This window comes from Leopardus geoffroyi, chromosome C2, assembly GCF_018350155.1.
Source record: "Leopardus geoffroyi isolate Oge1 chromosome C2, O.geoffroyi_Oge1_pat1.0, whole genome shotgun sequence".
In the NCBI taxonomy this organism is placed as follows: Eukaryota; Metazoa; Chordata; class Mammalia; order Carnivora; family Felidae; genus Leopardus; species Leopardus geoffroyi.
The window spans coordinates 129,578,381-129,605,081 of NC_059333.1; the positions used below are offsets into that span (position 1 = coordinate 129,578,381).

General features: G+C 46.4%; 1 protein-coding gene across 6 annotated transcripts in view; it reads right to left on the reverse strand.

Annotated features, from left to right (window-relative positions):
- The window catches only part of TMEM108 (transmembrane protein 108), a 364,474-nt gene that overhangs the window by 5,287 nt on the left and 332,486 nt on the right, over positions 1–26,701 (reverse strand). For all 6 annotated transcript variants that reach the window (XM_045503613.1, XM_045503615.1, XM_045503612.1 and 3 more), the window contains 2 exons: positions 9,805–11,232; positions 886–1,040 (listed from right to left, as the gene is read on the reverse strand). In XM_045503613.1, coding sequence (XP_045359569.1) covers positions 886–1,040; positions 9,805–11,232 — 1,583 coding nt within the window. The remainder of the gene's footprint in view (positions 1–885; positions 1,041–9,804; positions 11,233–26,701) is intronic.

Here is a 26,701-nt window from a genome sequence, read left to right on the forward strand (position 1 = left end):
ATCCATTAAACCACCCTTCCTTTCCTTCCTATTCACTCACTACTCACGTATACAGTGCCTTCATCAGACCACTGGCACAATCTTTCTAAAACTAGGCCACACAAAGCTCAAAACTTTCAATGACCCTCCACTGCCCAAGACTAAAGTATGAACTCCTTCAAGCCCATTCAAGCCCAAGCCCAACCCATGTACCTTTCCTGATGTGTCCTGGCCTCTGCCCCACCTGTGTGAGGGTAGAAGGAACACCTCAAAGCCTGGCTCTCTCACTGGCCAGACAGGTGTCTGGGCAAACACTTCTTGACCCAGTGTATTCTTTTCCCCCATGATATGCTGTGTCCAGTCCACATCCTCACCTTTACTCAGGCTACTTACTTTGCTGGGAAACCTGTCAAAATCCATTTATCCTTCCAAAACCCCACTGTGAAGGCCTTCTTCTCCTAGGTTTCTATACCTCTGCAACTCTTCTTGTATCTCCCCTAGTTTGTTTGCTTTGGAATGATGTGTGGGGCTCATCATACCTCAACCACATCTTGGAATCTGGGCCCCCTGAGAGCAAGTTCTCATCTTGACAGTCCCCAGGGACTGCCTGCCACAAGCTGGGTCCTCAGTGAATACTTATCGAACCGTTCCCAGAAACTAGAGGTCCCAAGAACAGTGCTTCCCAAACTTTAACATATGTAGAAGGCAACTGGGAATTCTTGCTAAAATACAGATTGACCCAGTAGGACTGGCTGGGGCCTGCAGTCTCCTGGTCCAGAGACCACCCTTCAAGGAGCAAGACACTGAGAAGCAAGCAGACGCTCCATAGCTTACTTTGGAGCCTGGGCTTTTCCCTGTGCTGGAGCCAGACCTTTCAGGGGCACCCCTTGGTTTGGGGCTCATTACCTCAGAGGTTTCAAGGGACTGGATCTCCCTTGGTAACTCCACAGCATGCTTGTTGAAGTAGTCCATGGTGATGGCATTGTTCCAGTAGCTCAGATTGTTCTCTGGGTTGGCCGTCTTTTTCTTCCTCCTCAGGCAGCACACTGTCAGCAAGACGGCTGTGGAGAGAGTCCAAGTTAGAGACAGGGGAGGGAGACAACAAGCATGGAGCCAGCAGTGCTGAGTGACAGGCGCCAGTCTCCAGGTGGGGCTGTGATGGCCATACATGCAACCACTTACTCCATCAGTCAATTTGTTTGCTTGTTCGTTCAACAGTTATCTACATACGCTGAATGCCTACTGTGGGCCAGGTTCTGGGAGAGAGGGAATGAAAAAAAAAAAAAAAACACAAGGCCGCCCTGCATCATAAACATCCCTCCTAGTGTGTGTAAGGAGGGATACTCGGGATGAGGGGCAAGGTCACACGATCTATAATAAACAAAATGAATAAATAAGATAAATTCAGATAGCAGTAACTGAAGAAAGAAAATAAAACAGGGTGAAGTGAGAAAGACAATGGACAGGGGTTGGGGAGAGAATGCTTTGGGGTCATCATGTAAGGCTTTCCTGAGGTGACCTTAAAGCTGAGAACAGAATATGGAGAAGGAGCTAGACAAGAGCAGAATGGGGCAGTATGCCCCAGGTAGAGAGAACAGCATGTGCAAAGGGACCAAGGTGGGGACACACTTGATGTGAGTGAAAAGAGTAGCCTGGCTGGAGTGTAGGGGAGTGAGGTAGGAGATGAAGCCAGGGTCATGTCCAGTGGCTGCATCCATAGGGCTCACAGGCAAGAGGCCTGGATATAATTTCAGATATCTGTGGGTGCTGCACTGCCACTCCTCGAGTTTGCTCCAAGAAAAGGCCTTGCTCATTTGGTGGAAAGGCTTAGAGAATGGCTATGTGCTCTCAGTTGCACTGCTGGACTGGTGAGGAGAATTCTCAGCCAGAGTGGGAGTATGGCAGAAAGAGGAACAGGACTTGGTGAACTTTACAAAATGAGCCCTTGAATACCACAGGGGCACTTGATGGTAGAGACTTAGAATAGTATTACTGAGCAGAGGTCTTGGACCCTGATAAAAACAGCTGCTCTGGCACCATAACCATCACCTCCACTATCACCAACCTCCTCCTCCTCCTCTTAAAAAAAAAAAAAAAAAAGAAGCTTCTAACAGTTATATAGTGTTTATGTGCCAGGAACGTTTCCCAGCACTTTAGAAATATTAATTAATTTAATCTTCCACTTCACTCCATGAGGTACTTTCAGGGTTCCCATTTTGCAGGCAGGAAAACTGAGACTCAGAAAAGTGAAGCGACTTGCCCAAGAGCAAACCCAGACATCTGGACTCCATAGTCTGTGCTCTTAACCATTCATGATTCTGCCTCACAAAGATGGATGCGCAGAAGTCCACACTGCACAGATGGGCCTGATCGGGGCTCTATGCAGCTTGATGTGTGACCCCGTCTGTCCAATCTTTGAGATTTGCAGGGCCCCAGGGAGGAAGGAGTATGTTTGGATTTTGCTTAACAGAGGGCTTTCGGCATGCCAACGGGGAAGACTTTTGAAGTTGGGGAGGTAAGGTGGCCTGTCCAGGCTCACACAGTGCAACGGGTGATGTTTCGACAAGGGTGACAGTAACCCTCTTGGTGAGAAGCCAGTAAATGAAGACTGGGCATCCCTTGCCCAGACTCATCATCACCACAGCCTGTGCAGTGGCTGAAACTCCAGGCCAGGGGTGGGCAGGGCTGCACTTAACATCCTGGAGGTGCCAACCATGTGTGCTCCAGAGAGGGGACCCCAGGCTGAGCATTCCAGAGGCCGGCACCAAGATAGCAATGACCACCAGGGGGCAGCAGAGTGCCAGCTCTGTTCGCAGCAGCCTGAGGGTTAGCCAGCATCAGGGCGCCTGTACCTGCCAGGGTGTGGGGTACCTGAAAAAGCTGGCACCCACACAGGCTAAGACCACAGGGCCCACCCTGTAGGCCCCTGCAGGATGATGTAGGAATTCTGTAACTCTCTTATCTCAACCTGAAACGGCCTCCAGACAAGACTGAGGTTGGGCAAGTTTCTATGGGTCCAATCTACTTTGATGAGAAAGACTTCTCTAATTTGCTCATTATTCTTCCATGTCCCCTTAAAAAAGTTTTAAAGATATAAAGGAGATTTCTGAATGTTTGAGCTAAAAGGAATTTTAGATTGGCTGGTATAGACTTTTTTAAATTTTGAAAAATTTCCAAATTCAAGTTCTCCTTTCTTCTCTCCCTTCCTTCCAAAGACGGGGGTGGTTGGAGGATGAATGGGGGTGAGGAAGGGGAGCTGCAGAACTCAGCCTGAAAATCTGCTAATTTAGGGACTCTCCTTATTTTACAGATGAGAAGACTGTGGTCCAAAGCATCCAGCTGACTTGCCACAGGTCACAGGTCTGCGAGTGGCAGGGCTGGGGCAAGACCCTAGGCCCTGTGTCCCTTTTTCTGGCATCTTTATTATTCATTGTCACTACCTTTCTACCCTGCTCCTGGAACTGGGATGGTTAAGTGGCCTGAGGGGGGGATTCGAACTGGTGAAACAGAAACCACAAAGAGAGGGTTAGGCTGCAGTGAACTCATGCTGCTAACCTGGGCTGGCACAGGGTGCAGAGTCCAGGTCCTCTGGCTCCTAGTCCAGTGCTCCCTCAAGCCCACACTGCCCCTGGCTCCAGAGCCAGGGCCTGTTTAAAATGTGGAACCAGGACCCTGTCTCGATGGGAAGGGCTGGCCTGCTTGCAGGATGGCCTGGGGATTGGAACAGGGGGCTCAGTTCCCAGCTTTCTCTCCTCAAATGTTGTTAGTGCTCTAGGCCTGACTGTTTCTCTCCAGGAGTTCCCAGTGCCTCTCAAGTGCCATTTCATTTATATAATAGAAGCTGGCCTGAGATAGAAAGAGCTTGGGCTTGGAGTCCACAAGACCTGGGCTGAAGTCTGCTGCACATTACACTAGGTAAGTCACTTCCTCATACTGACTGCTATGGACTCACAGGGTTGTAATGAGAGCTAGAGATCATGAATGCAAAATGCTGAGCAAACTGCCGGATGCACAGTGGGTGCTTAATTAATGACAGTTTTCTTCTTGTTCTTCCAGTACCCTCCACAAGAGAGATGTGGAAAGAAATACCGGGCTGCATGACTGTTGAGTGGCTCAAGGCCAAGGCACCACCTGTGGTTTAGAACTTTCATTGTTTTGCTGGCCTGACCTTTCATCTAAGAAAGAAAAGTACAGTTCAGATTTATGGAGTCTCTAATACATGCCCAGGGCTGACCTAGGCACTTTATAGTCTGATTTAACCCTCAAAATAGCTCTCTGAGAAAGGTACTGTTACTCTTCCCCTTTGCACAAGTGGCAACTGAAACTCATGGAAGTTAACAAAATTGATCTTGATCACTCAGGTAATTAATGGAACCTGACCTGGGTCTCTGTGACCGTCAGAGTGATGCTTGTTGTGTGAGATCACCCTGAACATGGCTGGGAACACATCTGAGGCATGTGGAAGCACTTGGTAAAGGACACAACTCTGGGCAAACACAAGCCCATGCTGGCATCTGCCTCTTGAAGGTCCTGAACTAACACAGAGAATGTTAGTCCTATTTTTATAGGTGAGGAAACATTGGACTGACAGTTAAATAACTTGTCCAAGCCCCACAGGTGGCCGGCAGGAGAGCTGGCATGACATCCAGGTATGTTTGAGTCCATGAGCCAAGCTTTTCTGTCACACCAGCCTTCTTCTCCAATGATTTATGCAGCAGAACAGGGGCACCTGGGTGGCTCAGTTGGTTGAGGGTCTGACTCTTGATTTCAGCTCAAGCCATGATTTTGCTGTTTGTTCTTGGGATCGAGCCCCACGTTGGGCTCCGGGCTGGCAGCATGGAGCCTGCTTGGAATTCTCTCTCTCCCGCTCTCTCTTTACCCCTCCTCTGCTCGCTCTCTCTCGATCTCTCACATAAAATAAATAAATGAACAGTTTTTAAAAAGTGTTAGAAAGTTAGAGGACAGGGAGGTGTGAAATATTTCAGTTTGGGCACTTCATCTTATAGAGGGGAAGCCTGACACCCTGGAGTGAAGGATTGGTCCAGTGGTGCCGGTCTGAGGGGCCAGTCTGTGGACCATTGTTTCCCACCTTTGGGCGTTTGGGAAGGAGGCCAGGCTCAAAACGAGGCTATGGGCCTCAGGAAAGCAGGTTTAGGGGCTGTCTGGCTCCTCATCCTGGTGTGTGGGACTAGAAGGCCCCCAGCAGGAGGTGCTGACTGGGAAGCAGAGATGAGCTATGAGAACATAGGTATGACACTGTGGTCCAGCTGAAGTGACATCCCCTGGCCCTGAGGCTGCTCCCCACCACCCTGGCTTCAGTTAGCTCATAAGCCCCAAGGAGACAAACCTCCTGGACACACTTCCTTCTCATTCCAATTTATTCTATTCTTCTCATGGAAAGAGTAACTCTGACCCGTGTCTTCTTATGTAATAACTACAAAGTTATTTTGGGCCTATAAAAACACACACACATATATATGTATGTGTGTGTGTATACACACACACACACACATATTTTATACACACATACATACACATACATAACTAAATACACACATATACACACATTCAGATTGGACTAACATTCACAGAACAATGAACATAGCTAAGAACTGCATGACCACAGGATATGTTATCTTGCTGAACGCTGCACTGATACTCCAGTGGCATTAGCTGCATGTCTGCAAGAAGCCAGAATGCTCTGGGGTGAGGTGCACATGGACCCTCACATATCCGGGGTCAGAGAGAGTTGCTTCCCGGTTCCAGCCAGGCTCAGCTTAGATTGGTATGAAAAACATCTGCCGCTGGCCTGTTTTCTGTTCTCACCCTCCAGAAAGGCTTTCATCTTTTTCAGGGAAGCAGAGTGAAGACATTCTCGAGAACAGATGCGTCATGTGCAAGAGACGCCAGGGAGCCTGGCAGAGCCACAAAACTGACCTCCTGATGAAAACCCAGAGCACCGACGGCAGTGCGGGAGGATCAGTTCAGTGCCAGGCCCAGAGGGTTCCGGCAGGAGGTAGTGGGCTCTTTGATTCCTGATGGTGGCAGCAGAGACCAACTCAAGAGCCACATGGCTCCCCTGCCCCAGTCAATTGTGGCCTGGATCCAATCAGTTTCGGTTCTCAGCACATCTGAAACCCTGTGTGGCTGTCTCTGGCATGTCTCAGGAGACAAAGCATTTCTCAGCTGTGGCATATCTAGCCTTCAAGCCATTGGGTGGAGCTTTCCATTTGGAAGGGCTGGTGTAATTGATGACATCCCTTCTTGCACAGGCCTGAGATTTGCTATGATCACCCCCTGCTTCCAACAGAAGTAGAGGATTCACCCACCTGCCTAGCAACCCTGGCCACCTGAAGTCTGGCTTCTGGTGGATGGAGAAAAGCAGGAACAAGACCAGGGCTGGTCTGAAAAGCCAGGTGTGAGGAAATCTAGGCACGCACTTTGTTACCAACCTAGACTGCCTGAAATATCTGGCAAACTGGCAAAGACCCATCTTTGAGGGCAGCAGAGTGAACTTTAGGATAAATGCAGCCACTGGAAGAGGTCTGCTTGTCTAATGACTGGAGTGGGATTAGGCTATGAAAACAGCTGGGATATTTGTTCATCTGTGCTCTGAAAGAGCATGGTATTCTGCAGCTGGACAAATATTCTATCTTGATGTCCCTTGCATCAGGGCCTTCACAGGCCCCCAGAGGACCCACAGGAGTTGGGGCCACGACTAAGGGCAGGGAGCCCTATGTGGAGGCAGCCAGGGCTAAGGCAGGGACCTTAGGAGTGAGAGGTTAGGGGACCCTCCCATGTGGACGATGGAAATGCAAGACAGATGCTAAAGAAGTGGAGTCTGGTTCCAAGAGGCTGCAAGAGTCCACTTTGAACAAAGACTCATATCTTCCTTCACAAAGTGGTATGTTCGGTCCCAGCACCTGAAGGCTCTTTTCAGACTGCCGAAGCATTCTCTGGGTGCAGTTCCAGGCTATGTATTTGCTACTACCTTAGTTGACATTATTATGCACGGTTTAGGCAGCCCATGGGTTTTCTGGCTTTGCAGTAAGATCTGATCTAATTTCAAACTCACACATGTAAAAAGGGCTGTAGAAGTCTTTTCAGAACTATAAAACACAGGTGGGTGTGGCCTGTGGGGTGCAGGCTGGATCTACTCTGTGCTGTCCAAACCAGGCAAAGAGAAAGGCCCAGGTGGAGAGAGGGCTCTGGGAGCTGGGGAAGGGAGCCACATCACATATATCAATTCCCTAATGCTTGGCATAGTGCTTGGCACACAACGGGCACTTGAGAAATATTGTGTTGAATCAAACAGATTCTACCACGGGATCTGGGCTGACTTATGTGAGCTAGGACCCTGGAAAAGTCACTTCACCTGGTGACTTATTCCCTCCCTGTAAAGTGTGTTCCTTGCATAGCATGTTTATGTTTTTGTTTTTGTTTTAATCCCTCTGGCTAGTCTGTTTTAAGGATGGAATGATTTTTTTTAAATGGCCATTTAATTTTGAGACAGAGAGAGAGAGAGAGAGAGAGAGAGAGAGTGCACAGGAAGGGCAGAGAGGGAGGAAGACAGAGGATGTGAAGAGGGCTCTGCACTGACAGCAGAGAGCCCAATGTGGGGCTTGAACCTATAAACCATGAGAGCATGACCTGAGCTAAAGCTGGACACTTAATCAACTGAGCCACCCAGGTGACCCAAGGATGGAATTATTAAAAACAATGGGAACTCACTTTGTAAACTAAAGCCTCTAGAGACATGTAGAGAATAGAAAATTAGAAAGCTGTTTCTAATGTGGTTACTTCTCAAATATGACCATTATTAATAATTTATTGGCTAACAGTGCTACATTTTCTCATTATCATTCTTCTGTTTCAGAAGTGGGCAATCAGTTTTAAGAATTCATTTGTATTTCCATGAAAGACAATAAAGCCACTTAATGAAAGAATGAAATATGCAATCTGCAAACATTTTCACTTTTCCTGAATTGGGTCCTTGAGCAGAAATAGGCCGCCCACTTTTGACATGGAAAGTTTGCTTTGCTTGTCAACTAGAAGGAAACAAAAAGCTGGGAGAGGTGGCTTCTGGAAAGAATCCAGAATCTAGATTTTAAAAGATCTTATTGGTACAATGCCAAGCAGAAATTATGTTCATGTTAAAGGCACACACCCCCTGTACTAATGTTCAAATGACCCATGGGTTGAGGAAAGGCTAGGAGAGCTGGCTTAAAAGCCTCCTCTGTGGAAAGTTTCTGGGGTTTCATTCCTCTTGAGATCAGGATGAGCCCATGGTGTGATGTGACGGTACCACCTACAGAGCCGATGCCAGTGTTGGCTTCCTGAATGTGACCGAAATGTCCAGAACAAAGGAGCGACCATCTGCTCTCCTCTGCCATGGCTGGGCATGTGAAATGCTGTGCTTCCTTCTAGGAGAGCAGGGATAAACTGGTGGCCATCCAGAGTGGCAGACAAGGGGGAAGTGCCAGGGCAATTTGGCCCTACAAAGAGACTTGAATGAATAGTAATGAGCAACTTGGGAAAAGAAAGGCTGCCCTTGAGTGCCATTTCAAATGTTTTAGGGATTGGTAGATGGACTGGTTTTGTGTGGTTTCAGAGGACATGGCTTAGGACCACAGAGTGGAAATTACAAAGAGGCAAATGTCAGGCTCCCAAGAGAGTTGGGTAACAACCTGAGGGGGCATAGGAGAGTGGGATGTCCAATGAATGAGGAGCACAGGGGGTTTCTCACCCCTAGAAGGGTTCAGAAGGAGGCCAGATGATAACTGTTATGGGTGAGCTGAAGCTAAGATCAGTGAGGATTCCTGTGAGGTTATCAGAGAAACTCTAAGAATCTAGGATCAAATACATGGCAAAGACATAAAAGGAAGCCCTAAGGTTCTGAGTGATTATGTTAGGTTCTGTATGGAGACATCAGGGAGAAGGTCTCCTGAATTCTCATTAAAGTAATGACAGGGAGCAGCAAGGAGGTGCTGGTGGCCTGGGGAGAGCCCTTCTCCACCAGTACCAGTGGAAGCAATGATGGGATCTACATCATTATCTAGCTCACACCACCCATGAACAAATAAAACCAGGGAAGAGAGAGAGAAGAGCTAAATTTACATGTAACTCTCAAGGCTCAATTTAGCTATAGGAACTGCTTTTGCCAAGGCTGATAGAAATCCCTGCAAGATCAAAGCTTCATTTCTTCTTTTTTGGAGAAAGAGAGAGAGAGTAGGAGGAGAAGAGATGAGGGATGGGAGAAAAGGCAGGCAGAAAGATGGATGTGAAGTGGGAGAGGAAGGTGAAGGTTTTGCTACTTGGAGGTTGTACGTTTAGAAGTGCCAACATTCACCTACGGTGTCTTGGTGCCATGTCACTATAGCCATTAGCAGGCTGCCCTCCAGGGTGAGTGTGGCAGCGGGGTGTCATGACAAGAGCACTGGGTGGGAAGACAGTCCCTTCCCAGGCCTGTCTCTCGCTTAACTTTGGGCTCCTGACTGAGCCATGGGACCTCTCTAGCTTGGTGTTCCTTTCTAAAAAATGCGGTCAGACTGGACTACTTGGAAGGTTCTTCCCAACTCTTGGGAGCTTTGTCTTTATGATCAGTGAGCATCTGAGCCATAGCCTGGCAGAGCAGAGGACTAGAGGTAGAGATAACCCATGATTCTTGTCCTGCCACCTGGTTTCCTGTAACTCTGGGAAGTTTTGCAGCCTACTTGGCGGGGACTGTCCAGCTCTAGGGCAAAGGAACTCTGGGGACCGACAAGTTGATGTGGTAGAGGGAGAGGAGGGAGAGAGGGAGGAGTAGGGAGTGGGTGAGGCACTTACAGCAGGAGGAGATGGGCACACTGATGGCCAGGATCACCCAGGCGATGTCCATCTTGCTCAGGCAGATGGTGGCTCTGTGCTGGGGTTTGTCCCCTTCAGCCACATGGGAGATATTCCCTGCTGTTCCAGGCTTCCAGGTCCCAGCAGGAACCAGGCGGTTGAGGAAGTTTCCTGTGGCCGTGGACACCACTGTGGAGAGAGGACTGGGCACCCTGTTGGTCATGGTGGGGGTGGCTGTAGCCTCCTCCTTGGCTTGGAAAACAGTGCTTTCTGAGCCCCCGGTGGGGTGGGCTGGGGCCTGCGAGGTTGAGGATGTTCCCTGAGGAATCCCCTTGGAAGGGGCTGAGACACTGGCATTGAAGGCAGCCTGGGTGGGCCCCGCGGTGGCTGTGAAGACCCCAGAGCTGGTAGATGGAGGTCTGTCGGTGCCAGGGGTGACAGTAAGCCAGGAGTCACTGTGGCTGGGGCCATCCTGTGGGTCACCGCGGGGGCGCTGAGAAGGCACTGGGGCAGGTTGTGGGCTGGCAGGGGCACCTGAGGCTACTGTGGTGTCCGGCTCCCCTCCTTGGCTGGTGAAAGTGGAACCACCCCCCTGGTCTGCTCTGCTAAGGCCTGGCTTGTCCTCTGCAGGCACAAGGGGGTTGGTGGGTGGTACCCACGAGGTCCTGCTGGGCGCCATGGTTGTGGTCACTGTCTGGGGCTGTGGTGAGGAAGAAGAACCCCAGAGTGGGTTCCTGGGGGTGAGGGTGGAGGGGTCAGTTTCTACAGACCCTGTAAAGTTGCCTTTGTAGATCTGAAAGATCTTCCCTAGGGGCCGCTTCTGCCCCAGATGTGTGGAGCTCTGATTTCGTCCCCGCTGGCCTTCCTTCCTCCCAGAGTGGCCACTGGGTGCAGGCAGGACAGAGCGTGATGAACTGCCGGCCCCCTTTCGGGAAGAGCCTGGGGGCCTGGGAGGCCTGCGCGTGGTAGCCCGGGTGGGTGCTGTGGTGGGACGGCTGCTGGCTCCTGTTGGCTTTGTCAGCAGGATGGTGGGTGCAGCTTCTCCCTGGGGGCGGCCCTCTGAGGGGGAGGATGTGGTTGCCATGGCAGTAGGAAGGGGCCCTGTGGGCAGTGGGCCTTCAGAATGTGGGGTGGTTGCTGTCGCCATAATGGTGGAGATGGTGTTTGTAGGAGGGTGTCCATCTGGATGGGGTGCTGTCATTGCCATGGGAGCTGCAGCCTGTGAGGAGGGTCCATCAGGATAGGGGGTCAGTGTCACCACAGAAGTGGGTGCAGTTGCCATGGATGAGTGTCTGGTAGAGCTGAGGGATTCTGTCACCGTGGTGCCTGGGGTGGTGCCTGAGGGGAGGACCTGAAGAGATTCTCTGGGAGATGGTTCCTGGGTGGCAAATACCAGTGCTTCGGTCAGTGCCAAGATCAGGAGGAAGCCTTGAGAGGAAGACAGAGAGAAGAGGTGAAATGCCTGGGGAATAGCTCAGAGTCTGGACCTTCCTTACCCATGAACCTGTAAAGCTCTGGGAACTCAAAGGAAACGTTGGGAGCATTCTGGAGGTCCACACTGCCATCCTGACCCTCATCAGATACAAGATCATGTGAAGCTGGGCAGGTCTATTAGGTAGGTGCTACCCAGCACTGTTGGGGAGAGGCAGCTAAGCTGGTCAGGACCATCCTTTGCTGAGTGCCTGTGAAACGCCATCAGCTCTCCACCCAAAAGCAGCTTCTGAGAACAGGCTGGGCTGGGTGTAGGAAGAAGGCTTGTGGCCTCTGAGTGTCTGCTACCCCTCTGCAGCCAGAGGGTGGTCAAGGCCAGGTTGATCAAAGGGAAGCTGGCAGTTCTATGTGGAATGCTTACATAAGCAGAGCTGACCAACTCTCATGCCCTTTCTGAATCTTCCATTTATGGACTAGACAAAGGCAGAAATGGTCAGAAATGCTCTCTCTCTTCAGACCCACTCACCAGGCAAGTAGGGAGGGTCTCTAGACCTCTCCTTGACCCTAGAGGACAAAAAATGAACAGGGCAGTCTCTGGCTCTGGGTGAGCTCAAAGAAATCCACAAACAATCCTAAAGCAAGGCAGCGACATCTCAGTGCCATAGAAGAGCAACAGGCAGAGGGGGACAAGGGTCCAGAGGGTGACCAGATCTGGTGCCTATACAGCACTTAGCACAGAGCCTGAAAGAGATGCACACTGTGAACACCAGCTGGTTTTGTGGTTCTCATTAATGTTAACTGCTTTTCTTGTGGTGTTCATGTGGCTGAACTCTCTGTGGAAAATCACTTGTGATGCCCAGCCTTTTGAGTAGGAGGACGCCTTTTGAGCATTAAAAGAAAATCAGGAGTTTTGCATGATGATCAGAGTGTATGCTTTTGGCTCATTGAGAAAATGCACAAGGACAAAAACCTATAAATTTAAAAATACTTCTAAATGTATGTGGATTTTATGAATCATAATAGCATGTGCCACATTTTACAAATAACACACCACATATAAATGTGAGACATAGGATCTGTTCAGATTATAAACTGGAAGACTGGTCACCCCAATAGAATACGTGGGCTGAGAAGAACTGGTCTCCACTACTGAGGTGTAGCCTGACAGACTTCTAAGGTCTGATTCTGACCTGTGAACTCCTCCTTGTTCTTATGAAACCCCTCCTGGTCACTCTCATGCCCTTCCTTCAGCTCTGCTGGCCACCCAGACAATGGTAGAGATCTGTCACTATCTGGTAACTCTCTGGGAGCTGCCCTCCCCGACCAGATTCAAGCAAGACAAATGGCCAAAGCAGGGGCCCCGGCAGTGATTTCTGCATGTGTGGGACAGTCAGCAAAGCTGCTGACGGGAAGACAGGGCCCTGGTGAGCTTTCAGAAACAGAAGGGGAGATCATCTCCTGGCATTCCTTTGAAAGGAGGCCCGGGATCACCACTGAGGCCACCTCCGACTTATGTGGAGTGGGGAAGAGTCTGAGCGTGGACCTGCTCCCCGTACTCTGCACTTCTAAATTAGTAGGTGGAAGGAGGCCAAGGGACTGCAGATTGAATGGGCTGTAGCACATACAGTCTCTAGGACCAACAGTTTGTCCTAAGCGACATATTTTTTTTTTCTAAAGTTTCATTGGTGACCTAAACCATGTAACAACTGTAATCTCTGTTTGTTCAAGTCAATCCTAAAAACTGTTTACAGAGCACCTGCTCTGACCCAGTCTCTCACGCTCGATTTAATCCTCACAACCACTCGACAGGGCAGGAAATTGAGATTTCAGGTAGATTAACTAACATGTTCAAAGTCCCACAGTAGCCACAGTATATGAAACAGACTATGTCTAAGATGCCTGCTTTTCCTGGTCAGTCAGCCACACCAGTGATGCAGGAGGAGGAAGCGGCTGACAGGAAGTTGCTGTGCCACGGTGCTCTGATGGGTTCAGGGTTTTTCTAACTCCTCTCTTGCAGTCAAACACCACAGGGACAATCTGTTCTTATGGCTGGGAGTCTTGACCTCGGATGTTTTGAGAGACATTCCCTTATGAGCCTCATAAGTTTACTCATAAGTTCCTTGGTTCAATATAAGTGTTAAAGATTGAATTGTTTCCCCCAAATTCATATGTTGAAGCTCTAACCCCTAGCACCTCAGAATGTCACTGTATTTGGTGACAGGGCCTTTAAAAGGGGTTATTAAGTTAAATGAGGCTATTAGAGGTGGTCCCTAATCCAACCTGACTGGTGTCTTCATAAGAGGAGATTAAGACACACAGAGTGATGCAGACATGATTGTGCACAGAGGAAAGGCCATGTGAGGACACGGTGAGAAGGTGGCCATCTTCAAGTCAAAGGGAGAGGTCTTATCAGAAACCAATCCTGTCAGTACCTTGATCCTGGTCTTCTAGCCTCTAGAACTGTGAGAAAATAAATTTGTGTTGTTTAAGCACCCCAGCCTGTGATACTTTGTTACAGCAGCCTGAGCTAAGACAGGTGTCTTATCTTACATTACAGATATCTCAGAAACAGGAAAGGGAGAGACCAGGGCTTGTGTGAAAGTAGCTTATTTTGGGAAGTGATCCAAGGGGACAACCATGGGGGTCTGAGATGAGTTAAATAGAGAAAATCAATCTGAGCGTAGGTTATGAGTTCATCATGGTGAGCAACTCCTATTTCCTGGGGACCTCTGAGGGGCTGAGTAGACCGCACCTCAAACTGAGTGAGAAGAGCACTCACTTACCCAGCAGCTCCCGTCTCCACTGGTCCAGGGCTGCTCCCCAGGTGCTCATCCCTCTGTACTTCCTCACTCTTGCATGAGGCCCACAGCCCATGTGGCTGAATAAGAGAAGCCCTGGGCAGAGGGGCTGTCAGGGAATGTCTGTGCCCAGCTGGTGGCTGGAGTGACAGCTGGAATTAAAATTAAGGGCCCAGAGGAGTCCTGGGGTCGAACACCAGATGTGTTGGAGACAATCAGAAACCAGAGACCAAGGACATGGCAGTCTTTTGGCAGCAGCACCAAGGGCAGTGCAAAGCTTTCAGAGACCCTGAATGATCCCAGTGACAGGCCTGGGAGTGGGAGAGGAGCCACCCTGGCCTCCAGAACTTCTGCAGCACTCTAGAGGCAGAGGGGTTAACACATCCTAGTCTTTAAAAGACTTGGGGAGAGAAATGTTCCTGACTTTCCCACTGGGAATATGCCAGGGACTAAAATCCCCCCGGCTGGGAAGTAATATGACTACAATAATTTCTTGCTATAAGACTTACAGTATAAGTAAATGTTTGCCTTTGTTGCTTTTTTTTTTTTTTTTTTAAGTTATCAGTGTCCTGTAAGGTTATTTTTCTCTCTGTGAGGACTGTTAAATTACCTCTCAGACCTTTAGACTTTAGAGTAAAACTTTGTTTGGTTCAATGAATGGATACTGTCATCCTGGGTGCACAGAGTTTTCATTTGAAGGATGACATTTGCTGTCACAGTGAGAGAGGGCCCTAAGAGGTAACTTAATCAAATCTCTTCATTTCACAGAAGAGGCAATGGAAGGAGCAAAGTGACTTGTCCAAGAACACACATCAGGTTGGGGACACAGCCTGGACCACAGCCATTATTTCAAAGCAACTTTCATTTGTGTCATAAAAATTGCTACAATGTTGCACTGCCCAAACACCTCCTTCAATCTCCACTGTTACCTTCACTAAGAAAATAAGACGTGACTTTACCTCTCCTCCTTGGCATAAAAGGTTAATGACTTAATGGAAGGACACACAATGTCACAATAACTGTGCAAGGCCTTCAACCTGGGGCTCCCCTAACAGATGCAAATTTTCATTCAAGTCCCTTTGTGTTGGTTTGCTCACTCCTCTCCCTACAATCTGGGGCTACCGCTTCTTTGAATATCATTTGCATAGATTATGCATAATAGCCTCTGGAGGCTCTAATTCCAAATATGTGAGAGAGACTAAAACTAAAATCTAGCCTGACATGCTTTAAATGTGGAACTGATTTTTAAAGTATCTTGGAATAAGGACAAGTGTGGGGAGTGGAAACTCACAGACTGATGGGTGACCAGATGTCACAGGAAGGCCTCCTCCTACCTAGAAGTCCAATGTATACATGATCTCAGGGCCCAAGGAAAGGAAAAGTCCTCTCTCTTATGTTTATTTGGTTGGCTGCCCACAGTGCATATTAGGCATGATATTTGCATCCGGAAAGGCAAGGAGGGAGTTGGTGAAGAGAGAAATGGCTAATTGAATGTACTGAGGTGCTTCTTATGTATTATGCACTGCTTGAAGGGCTAAGCCTCTCCTGATATATTTAATTCTCATAACAACATGATGAGACAAACACTATCATTAGCTCGCTGTTGCAATGGGGGAAAAGCAGCACAGAGAGGTACAGGAACCTGTCTACTTTCACACAGGTGGGGAATGGTGAACTGTGATTTGACCTGGCACCTCGGCTCCAGAGTCTACACTCTTAGACACTTTCACTCAGGGATCTGCTTGGCACCACACCTTCTCCCATCCATGAGGCTACTCTGCACATTCAAAAGCAATGATCCACAATCTTTTGGGAACTGATTTCCTATTATTGGTCTTTTGGATTTTCTTCCCTCTTACCTGTTTTCTTTCAGGGCTCTATATGACAGATTTGATGTTGTTTTTAATAAGACGGCCAATTAACTTTATCCTGTAAGTAACTAGGGAAACTTGTTGTTGTACAATAAAAGGGCCTTAATTCTGCTCTTCTCCAATCCTGACATATCATGTATATTGCTGTTTAAGTTTTGTCTTAAAATTGCTTACACACACACACACACACACACACACACACACACACACACGACATATTTCTTACATGGAAAAAAATTCCCTTCCACATCTAAACAATTCTATTTCATTTTCCTTGTAATTTAAATGTCTTCATCTTCTAAGTAGAGCTTCCCTCCCCATTAAACTAGATTTCTACTGCCAGACATTTTCCCCATTGCTTTAAACTCTGTGACAGAATCATAGAATCAGGAGTCTGAGAAGTCTTCTGAGCCACCCCTGTCACCAAGCAAGAGGGCAGCTCACCCATCTTTTGCAAGTTCAAGGACACTCTACCCACCAAGAGATAGGATCAGTTTCCTCTCTCCTTGGCCCTACGTAGGCCTTTGTGACCCCCGTGACGAATAGAACAGGGCAGAAGTGACAGCACCTGACTTCCAAGATCAGGACAGAAAAGGTCATGTACATTCTGCAGGTTTCTTTCGGGGGACTTTGGCCCCATGTACGAAGTCCAGTGGCCTCCAGGCCACTGTGGAGAGACTGCGTGGAGAGTGAGAGGAAGGCCTAAGGAGTCCCAGGTGTTCCAGCCCCAGCTAGGCATCAGACATGACAGTGAAGAAGCCTAGAGACAACTGTGGCCCCAGCCACTGTTGGGTTGCAATCACAAAAGACACTCCAAGTAAGAGCTGCCTCAGTAAGCTCAGTCAACTCTAACATTTGGGAACAAAGTAAATGATTAAGCCATTGTTTTGGGGGTAGTTTGTTTTGCAGCAATGAATAACTGGAACACTTAGGAATTTAGCTTCTGCATCTGATGTTTTGACAACAAAAGGAACGCATATTCACAGCATACCAAGTCTGACCATCAGGGAGTTCTGTTCTCAACACGGGCAGGAACACACCTTCTTGCTAGGAAATGGGCTTTTCTAATTTCAATATTATTACCTTTTAGTAGGAAGGGATGTTAGGACTCTCTGGTATCTAACTCCTTCACTTTATAGATGATAAGGCTTTTTGAAAATTTTTATTAAAAATAATTTAAAAATTAAAAAATATTTTAAAATATTTTATTTTTTATTTTATATAGAGAGAAAGCAGGGGAGGGGGCAGAGGAGAGAGAAAGAATTTTTTAAAAACATTTTTAATGTTCATTTATTTTTGAGAAAGAAAGTGCAAGCAGGGGAGGGGCAGAGAAAGAGGGAGACCCAGAATCTGAAGCAGGCTCCAGATTCTGAGCTATCAGCACAGAGCCCAGTGTGGGACTCAAACTCATGAACTGTGAGATCATGACTTGAGCTAAAATCAGACACTTAACCTACGGAACCACTGAGGTGTCCCCCCGCTTTTTTTTTTTAAATTTTTTTAATATTAGAGAATCTTAAGCAGGCTTCATGCTCAGTGCAGAACCTCACGTGGGGCTTGATCCCATGACCCTGGGATCATGACTTGAGCTGAAATCAAGAATTGGACGCTGAACCAACTGAGCCACCTGGATGCCCCCCACAATCCTCTCTTTAAATCACTGGTCCTGATATTCTAGTGTGTTCCATCCTCTGAACTTCAATGTTCCCTTTTATTTTAAAGATCAAACATGAAATCCTCATTTCTCAGACCATGATTTCCCTTAGAAATAAATATGCATCATTGCCTTTAGGGTGTGCTGGACAAATGCTCTTAAGAGGTAACTTATGCTTATGACCTTGGCTTCTTTATGAAACCAGGGAGTTTAGGGTGCAAATCTTTGTTGTTGCCCTCCTTCCAGGTAGTAGCCATACCTCCAGCCAGCATGAATTTCCTTGTGCTATAACTCTGGGAAGCTAACATAACACAGCTTCCTAACGAAAATATTATATACATATATGAACACACATATGTGCATGCATACACAGCACTGATTCTTAGGAACAGGAAACAGGCAAGAATTTGCAGCCAGGGTCCTCCTATAATCTCCATGCTAACATATGGTCAATTCATTTGTCTAAAGTCAAAACAGCTACCATGTAGAAGTACCAGGATTTAAATGTAGGTTCTCTGATCTTGGCTGCTTGAGACCCTAGGAATGGAAAGATTTTTGGCCCAGAAAAATACCCTATGTGAGCAGAAGAACATTTTATGAAGACAGGTAGTGACACAACAATAGTAACAACTATGATGACTACAATTAAAAAATAAAAATTTCCCCAAAGATAGCAACACTTAGGACAACTATGCTGCCTTCTACCTTCAGCTTTAGCTTTTTTGCCTTAGCCATTCAGCTCCTCTTAGTACAAACATTTTCCACCTAGGACTCCTCCTTGGTCTTGAAGACCTTTTAGGTATCCCTCCTTGTGTGCCTGTAATCTCTAAGCCTAACCTATTCTAACCCCTATCTCTTTGAATGGAAATAGACAGCATCTTATCTATTTGCATGTCAGAATTGTAAGCTACCAGAAGGTAGAGACTGTGTCTGGTTCAATGTTATATCTCCATATCTAGTGTAACACTGTGGCTACAACAAATATTTGTTGAAGGATAAGAAACCTAAGTTACTCACTAGTCAGCTGTGGTAGTTTGTATTTTCCAAAAATAATCACCACAATACATCCCAACCCACCCAACTCTTCTTAAACATGACTTGGCACTCCTAGTGGAGAGGCGAGGTCTTTGTTCTCTCCCCTTGAATCTGACTGGGGCTATGACTGTGGCTGAAGTAAAGCCACATGACTTCTGAGGCTAGGTCATAAAAGGTGGTTTGGCTTCTTCCTATGTCTTATTCTTGGGTGCTTACTCTTGGAAGCCAGCCACCATGCTATGGGGAAGCCTGAGTAGTCCATTGAAGAGTCCACGTGGAAAGGAAATGAGGCCCCTGGACTTCAGTCCCAGTGGAACTTTTGAGATAACAACCAGCACCAACTTGCTATCCATGGGAGTAAGCTATCTTGAAGACTGATTTCCCAGCCCCAGACAATCCACCCTAGCTAAATCTTGATGGAGCAGAGACAAGTGATCCCTGCCCAAATCACAGATTTATGAACCAAATGAATTATTATTTTTGTTTTAAGCCACTAAGTTTTGGGGTGGTTGGTTAGGCAGCAACAGTGACTGGAATACGACCTATATAGAAGTGAACTTAGAGCTCTTTCAGTGATAATTCTCAACTTATGCATCAGAGTTATTTTTTGTTTGTTTTTTTAAGTGCAGGAACTCAACATGCTGATTTTGACCTGGGTTCCCTTATTTTCCTTCTCTTTTTCTCAGACTTAAGGAAAGGGAAACATCTTAATTCTGGGTTCCTTCTATAGCATCACGATTTCTCCAATTTAGGCTACAAGTTCCCCCAAAGGAAGAAAGGAACATGGCAGCCTAGGAGGAGCTTCTTGGTCCACTATGCACTTTGTGGCTCAGGGAGGCAGATGGAATACAGCTGGAGGCTAGTATATGGTGGCCACAGATTGGAGAATATGACCATTTCCTTCAAGGAGCTACAATTTTAGAAGGGAAGAAAATCAGCTATGATAGGGGCATAAACCCATACACCAAAGACATTCTCTCAAAGACTTCCCTCAAATAAACAAAAATAAGAGTCGGAATTAGATGGATGAAAAGGTCAACTCAGCTTCTAATAAAATAACGGATCATTAATATTCAGGGAACATATCACTGACATCATGGGAAAGAACACAAATACAGCCCCGAATGGCTTGTACTCTCCCAAACTAAAAGGAAAAGGCTAATAAAAAATGTTCCAGCTTTACAGTAGAAGAACCTGACAAATACTACCTCAGCCAGGCGATGAAGGTTAACATCAACAGATATAAAGTCATGGCGACAGTATGTACCCTTGACATGAACATAGTACTTTACCTCTGTAGTTTTCCTTCCCCTATACCCCCACTCTAATGATAAGAAAAACATATGAAAAATCTAAATTGAGGGACAGTATACAAAGTATCTGATTGATACACCTCAAAATTGTAAAGGTCATCAAAAACAAGGAAAGTCTGAGAAATTATCATAGCCAAAAGGTGCCGAACGAGACAATGTGATGTGATATCCTGGATAGAGTCCTGAAACAGAAAAAGGACATTAGGGAAAAATGAAGAAAATGTGAATAAAGTCTGGACTTCAGTTAATAATAATATATCATTTCATTAATTGTGACAAATGTACTATAGTAATATAAGATGTTACTAACAGAAAACCAAGTGCAGTGTATACAGGAATTCTCTGTTCTACTCTTGCAACTTTTCTGTATGTTTAAAACTACTCTAAAATTAAAAAAAAAAATTTTTTTAAGTTCCACGTGGGTCCTGGAGGGGGACATAGTTGAAGGGAGCTTTGCAGGCAACTTTCCCAGCAACTTGGTATAAGATCATGTGTCCACAGAAGGGGGCATGCAGATACAACACTGTGTAGGGGGAAAGACTGAGTCCCACCCTGCCGCCCTAATGGCAGCTTCCAGCATCTCCTATCTTTCTTAACTTAGTGGGTAGATTCTGATTTAACCTAGCTACTGATATGTTGTGGAGCCTACCTGAAGAAAGAGAAAGGGGAAAAAAGATTCCATGACTATTGCCAGATACATTTATCTATATTCCCTCTGATTCTCAGCTTTTTAAATATTTGCATTCAGATCCAAAGTGTAGAGTTTGGAGGTGAAACAGAGAGACCAACAGCCTGAACACAGTTTTTAAATCTGTTCAAAATCCAACTGAGGGGTCAGGGTAAATGCCACTCACTTAATATAGTCATAACTTCCTTGACCCAGGAAGCAGGTTGCATGAAAACCAAAGCTTATTTATTATTACTATGGGGCTAGATTGCCTTACCATTTAACCATGGGAGCCATATAAGGTGTTGAATATGGATACTTCTAACCTCATTCAAAATTTCTACCTATACCCCCTTCCTGCTATGTGATAATGTATCAATCTCTAAAAACCCAACTTGGCTGTCAACTTGTCTTGACAAGATCAAGGCCCTTCAGTATTTCTGGTCAGAAATGATGGCTCCCTGTGCAGTGCTCCCAGGGCACTCTGTTCCTATTTATATTGTGGCCCTTCTCCCTACAGAGTTCTTTATTCAAGGGTGTGGTAGGAAGGCATGGGACTGGTGGTGGTGGTGGTGGTGGGGTTAATGGTATTTAGGATCAATTCTGGCTCTGTAATTTCCTAGTTGTGTAACCTCAGGCAAATTAGTTAAGCTTTGTTTTCCCCAGCTATATAATAAGGATGATGATGCCTAACTTCAGGGTGCTTTCAGAGGTGGGAGAGGAGACTAAGAGGTACAGAGCGTCCACACAGTAGTGGCATTCAACAGGTAGCAACTGTTGTTTTAGTTTCTACTACATTTAGGTCATTCCCCTGGGGCTGTGAACTTCTTGAGCATCTGGAGCCCCAGAACTTAGCTCACTGTCTGACTCGTACAAGGAACACAATAATGTTTTCTGAACAATGTGGGAATAAAAGAATACTTAATTTCATGCATTTGAGTTATCTGCAGCTGAATGCTTACAACAAAATTATAGATGTTTATTTCTTTGTTGACAATGTCAACAGAAGAAAGCAGTAAAAAAATGTGAGTCCTGTGATGTGGCTATACAAAGCCTGCGTGTGTCTTCATGTGTGTATTTATCTTACTTTTACTTTGCTTGTTTTTGTGGTTAACATAACTAGTTCAAATGAACACAGCAACGCATAAGACAGAGTGAGGCAGGAGAAGGCTGAGACGGAACCTACATCCTATGTATCCTCCTAAGATCCTCTTCCACAATTGTGCCCACTGCTGCACGTTCCATTCCTAATTACAAAAGCAAATAAGCCTTGTTTCTTCCAAAGTTCTAAAGGGTTGTGTGAAAGTGTGTGCCAGGAATTGGGCTTTACAGAGATATGTCTTGGCTTTGGCTTCCTGGTTGAAGGTGTGTGCTCTGGGCAGGTTTTCTGTTTTTGTTTTTTAACTTTTTATTTATTTAGTTTGAAAGAAAGAGAAAGTGCAAGTTGGGGAGGGGCAGACAGAGAGAGAGAGAGTGAGTGAGACAGGCGCGCAGGCACACAAGAGAGAGAATCCCAAGCAGGCTCTGCACTGTCTGTGCAGAGCCCGACGCGGGGTTTGAACCCGTGAACTGTGAGATCATGACCTGAGCCAAAGCCGGACACTTAACTGGAGCCACCCAGGTGCCCCTGGGTAGGTTTTGATGACAGCAATAAAGAAGTAGGATGAACAGAAGGACTTATGTTGAGGGCCAGCTGACAGGGGAGCCAGCCCTGTGAAGCCCATAGAGTCTCCAGATGCTTGGCTCCTGGAGCCAATAAAATGACCCAATAAAATGACTCCTCCAGGGCCTGAAGTCCCACAGCTTGGGGTCTTGGCCAGTGGGCTTCTCAATGAGCATACGAGAATCTTTGGGACTCCTAAGAAGCCCCTTAGATAGTTCTGAGGACCTTGTCAGATAGGCAAGGTCACTAGTATCTGTCTACCCTCAGCTTTAAATTCTCAAAAGCAAGAAGAAAAGGCACAAAGTTTGGGCCTGATCATGCCTGAGAATCATTTACCTAAAAAGAGCGTTGGGGTTTTTGACCTGACATCCTCTGGGGCTTGTCTGAAGCATTATCTCTCAGCACCCACTCCTCTTCACAAAGAGCTTGCTGTTTACTGAGAGGAAAATGGGAGGCCAGCAGGGACAGTGGCAAGTCTGAGGGGAAGGGGTGGGCTGAGTGGAGAGGCTGACATCAAAGAAGGGTGTCTGCTCTCTCTGGCACATTGGCTTGCCTGCTCCTGAGCTCCTGCAACTTCTCCACTAGCATTGTGCAAGGCTGCTTGGTATTCTCCTGGTTCCCTGATGGGGCTGGCTGCAGACTGTCTGGTACGGCTCTCATCAGTTGCCAAAGTTCACTGCCTGTTCCAGTTTGCCTGGAACAAAACGGCTCAGGCAACACAGCTGTGCATTCTTGTGAAATTGCCTAATTTCCCATTTCAAGGCAGAATGCCCATACTCTAAGGTATAATTTAGGTTTTGGGCATGAGCTAGATTTCACAATTGAATTCTGAGTCAGCCCTCCAGGCTGTGCGTGCTTGGGGATTAAAGCTTTGCTCCCTCCCTGCTCATCCCTTCTCCCCAATACTGATAACTATTCACTAATTTTAGATTTCCACTTATTGAGAAACTACTATGTGCCAGGCACTCTACTAGGTGATTTTTATATATTATCTTACTCAGTTATCGTAAAACCCTATGAGGGAGAAAAGAACAAACCTTAATCCATGTGACTACAAGGGTACCCACCCTCCACCTCTTTATTCTTCTCTGTTGGAGTAGAAATCTATGGATTTAGGTACTTAAACAATTCAGTGTGGACTTAGAGGTAGCTTTCTGGAGGAAAAACTAATAAAATCATCTTGTGCATGTCAAACCAAGGAGATAAGAACAACATATACAGAACAAGGAAAGAACAATGGAAGATAGTCTGTAATTCAAGACTATGTGGGATGTAACAGATTTGATGTACACTAGCTTGGCAGGGAACCCATGAAAGGCAGAGGAACCCAGCAAGTCTTCCTGGAAGAGGAGAAATCTGAATTCTCTTACTACCATTCCACCATTCATTCATTTCTTCATTCATATATTCAACAAACATTTATTGAGGGCTAAGCTGAGGGTAGCTTTGTGTTTTCTAGATAAAATGGCATCCTGATCTCAGCCATGGGGATGGCTGCTATTACCTCATTCCCCATGATGGGCACTAAAATGCATATTGGTAGAGAAAATTCTGGCAAATTCTGAAAAGGAATTTTTTTCAGAATTTATCCATGGGTAGAAAACACTTCAGCACTTTATATTTTACAGTATGCTTATGTTCAGAATCAGAACACACATTTATTAAATATCAAATTAGGTTTGAAGGTATTTTACTCTTAAAAACCCAATTAATACTCATATTTTATAAGAGGTGGGTTTCATTCCCTAAAGCCAAGTTTCAGAGATGTTAAAAGACTTATTCAAAGTCACACATTCAAGGGGGAGCCAAGATGAATACATAGCACACAGTTGAAACACTGCCTCTGACCTGAACCAAGGAAAATAAGATCAGAATTAAACCTGAAGCACATCCTGAAATGTTCTACTCCCAGGCTGAGCCTAGGGTGACATGGGGACCACCACCCCAGCCCAACTCCAGAATGTTGTTTTTTGTAGACATCTTCTTCAGTAGCCTAAGGTAGCTGCCCCTACCTCCTAGGCATGGGGAGGATGGGAGGTGGTTCCTTGCCCCAAATTTGGTAAGCTGTTCTTCCCTTACTCTAGCCACAGCTCCCACAACAGGTACTGAGACACATAGGTAAGTGGTGTCCCCCCGACCAAATGTGACCCAAATTTCTTTTAAAATCTAGAACACACTGTTTAAATCCTACAGACCTAGGAATAGGACTCTTTGTAATAAAGGGTGCTTAAGTTCTATCCTTCTCCTCCCTCTTCTCTTTCCTGAAGAGATATGGGGAGAAAACAGACACTGGGACTAGGTAGAAATTCACTCATTAGTTGTATGGCCTTGTATCAATTTCCCAGGCAAGGTGGCTATGTTGGGATTCTGTCTGGTGCTTTCTATTCACCATGATGTTCTTTCATTAGTTCTCAAGATTTTGTACTAAGTTGGTGCAGTGGACAATGTTGCTTGCCATCTAGATTCCTCCTTCCACCCCCAGTAAGGAGGTCCTTATTCTATAGCTACTAGGAGTATTGGCAGCTGATGGCACACAGCTGAGTTTCTCTTTGGGAATTGCTCTCAGTTGACAGAGCTGCCTTGTTCATGGATATACCCTCTTCCTGGTAAACTTGCATCCAATGACTGGATCCTGTTGCTAAAAGGACTAATCTCCTTGCTTCAATTTGGGACAAGCGTAAAGGGCCACTCCAGCTCCAGAGTTCCCCAAAGGGTTGGTTGAGGATTTTGGTGTGACTGCATCACAGCCAACTTCTCCCCCTGCCCAATACTGCTTCCTTTACTCTACTAAAGGTATTGATTCTGGGAACACTTCCAAAAAACATCCAGTATGCAAATTTACAGCTCATAGTATGCTTTCTGGGAATAATATCTGCAACATACAGTATCCAATAAATGCTGATAAGGAGGAGGATGATGATCCCCTCCTCTTGTCATTCTTTTCCTATGTCTTACTCATATATTACCCATTATGTCCTGTGTCTTAACCATATATTCCTTCCCTCTCACTTAATATTCCCTTAAAGATTCACCACTTTTAGATACCCTCTCTTGGTGTACCCCTTTCCTGGTCCTAGTCATTGTAACCATGGTTATCACTCTAAATGATATGTAAGATCTATATATTTGTCATTGTGTATTTCTGACATCTTTTCATTATCCTGGAAGCCCTTTGAGAGAATAAGTATTTTCAAATTCAATTTAAAAATATCAGTCTCACCCAAATTTGAGGAGGGGAAGATGGCAGTGGAGTAGGAGGACCCTAGGCTTGTTCCAGGAACACACTAGATAACTATCAAATCATCCTAACTACCCCAGAAATTGTACTGAAGACTGAAAGAACAAATTCCACAACTAAAGGGAGAGAAGAGACCACACTGAAGAAGGAAGGAAGTGTGGAGATGTAGTTTAGGAGAAAAATGGATCATGTGTGTTGTGGAGGGGAGGGAGCAATGGTTATGGAGAAGGGGGAGAGAGAGAGAGAGGAGAGAGGAGAGAGAGAGAGAGAGAGAGAGAGAGAGGAGAGGTGAGGTAAGGCAAGGCAAGGCGAGGAGAGAGGTGCACACAGGGGAATGGACAAGGAGAATGTTTCCTCAAAGCCATTGGAAAACGAGAGGGGCTGAATTTCATGAGTTCTCTAACCAGTGGGTCTTAAAATCTGGAGTTTTAAAGGTCAGGAGGCTTGGCTGGAAAACAGCCCAGAGGGCACTGCCCTGCTCCTGAAGAGAAGGCAGGCAAACCACCCAGGGGCAGACAGTATAGAAACAGCAATCTGAAAAACACCTGGGGCATAGTGGGGAGATTATCTTGGAGATCATCTTGGAGAGCAACCCTGGGAGGCAGCATTCATGTAGATGTCTCTGGGAACAGGAGAGCTGGCCAGGGCCATTTCCCTCCCCTGCCCCTCTGCATAAACACAGAGCCACCTGTGGGAAGCAGCACAGCACCAACACTGGCTGCTTAATTTGCTTATATCAAGCCCCACCCACCATGCTTTGGTGGGACTGCCCTTCTCAGTCAAGCTTGCCTTAGTCACAGCATGGCAGACCCTGCCCCTAGAAGACCAGCACAAACCCCTGCCCAACTATGTCGCCTAATCAGAGAGTGAGTTGTACAGGGTCTCAGTTCTGGTGGCATTGGTGTCAGGTTTCATTTCACAAGCAAACCAGAGCACACCTAAAGATAAAACTTGCCACATTCAGGCCAGGCACCAAACACTGCCCATAGCAGGCAAGAAGAACCTCTGCAGACAACTGGCCTGAAGGATACAGCAGCAAAATATAATAGCAGAGTACATGCAACAAACACCAGAGACATTCCCTGAAGCACCAGATCCTGAGCACTACATCATCTCTTCTTTATAGGGCCATAACTGTCAGAAGCAGGAGACATAACTGACTTTTCTAACAGACAGAATGCATAGACTCAGACAAAGTGTCAAGATGGAGGAATTTATCCCAAATGA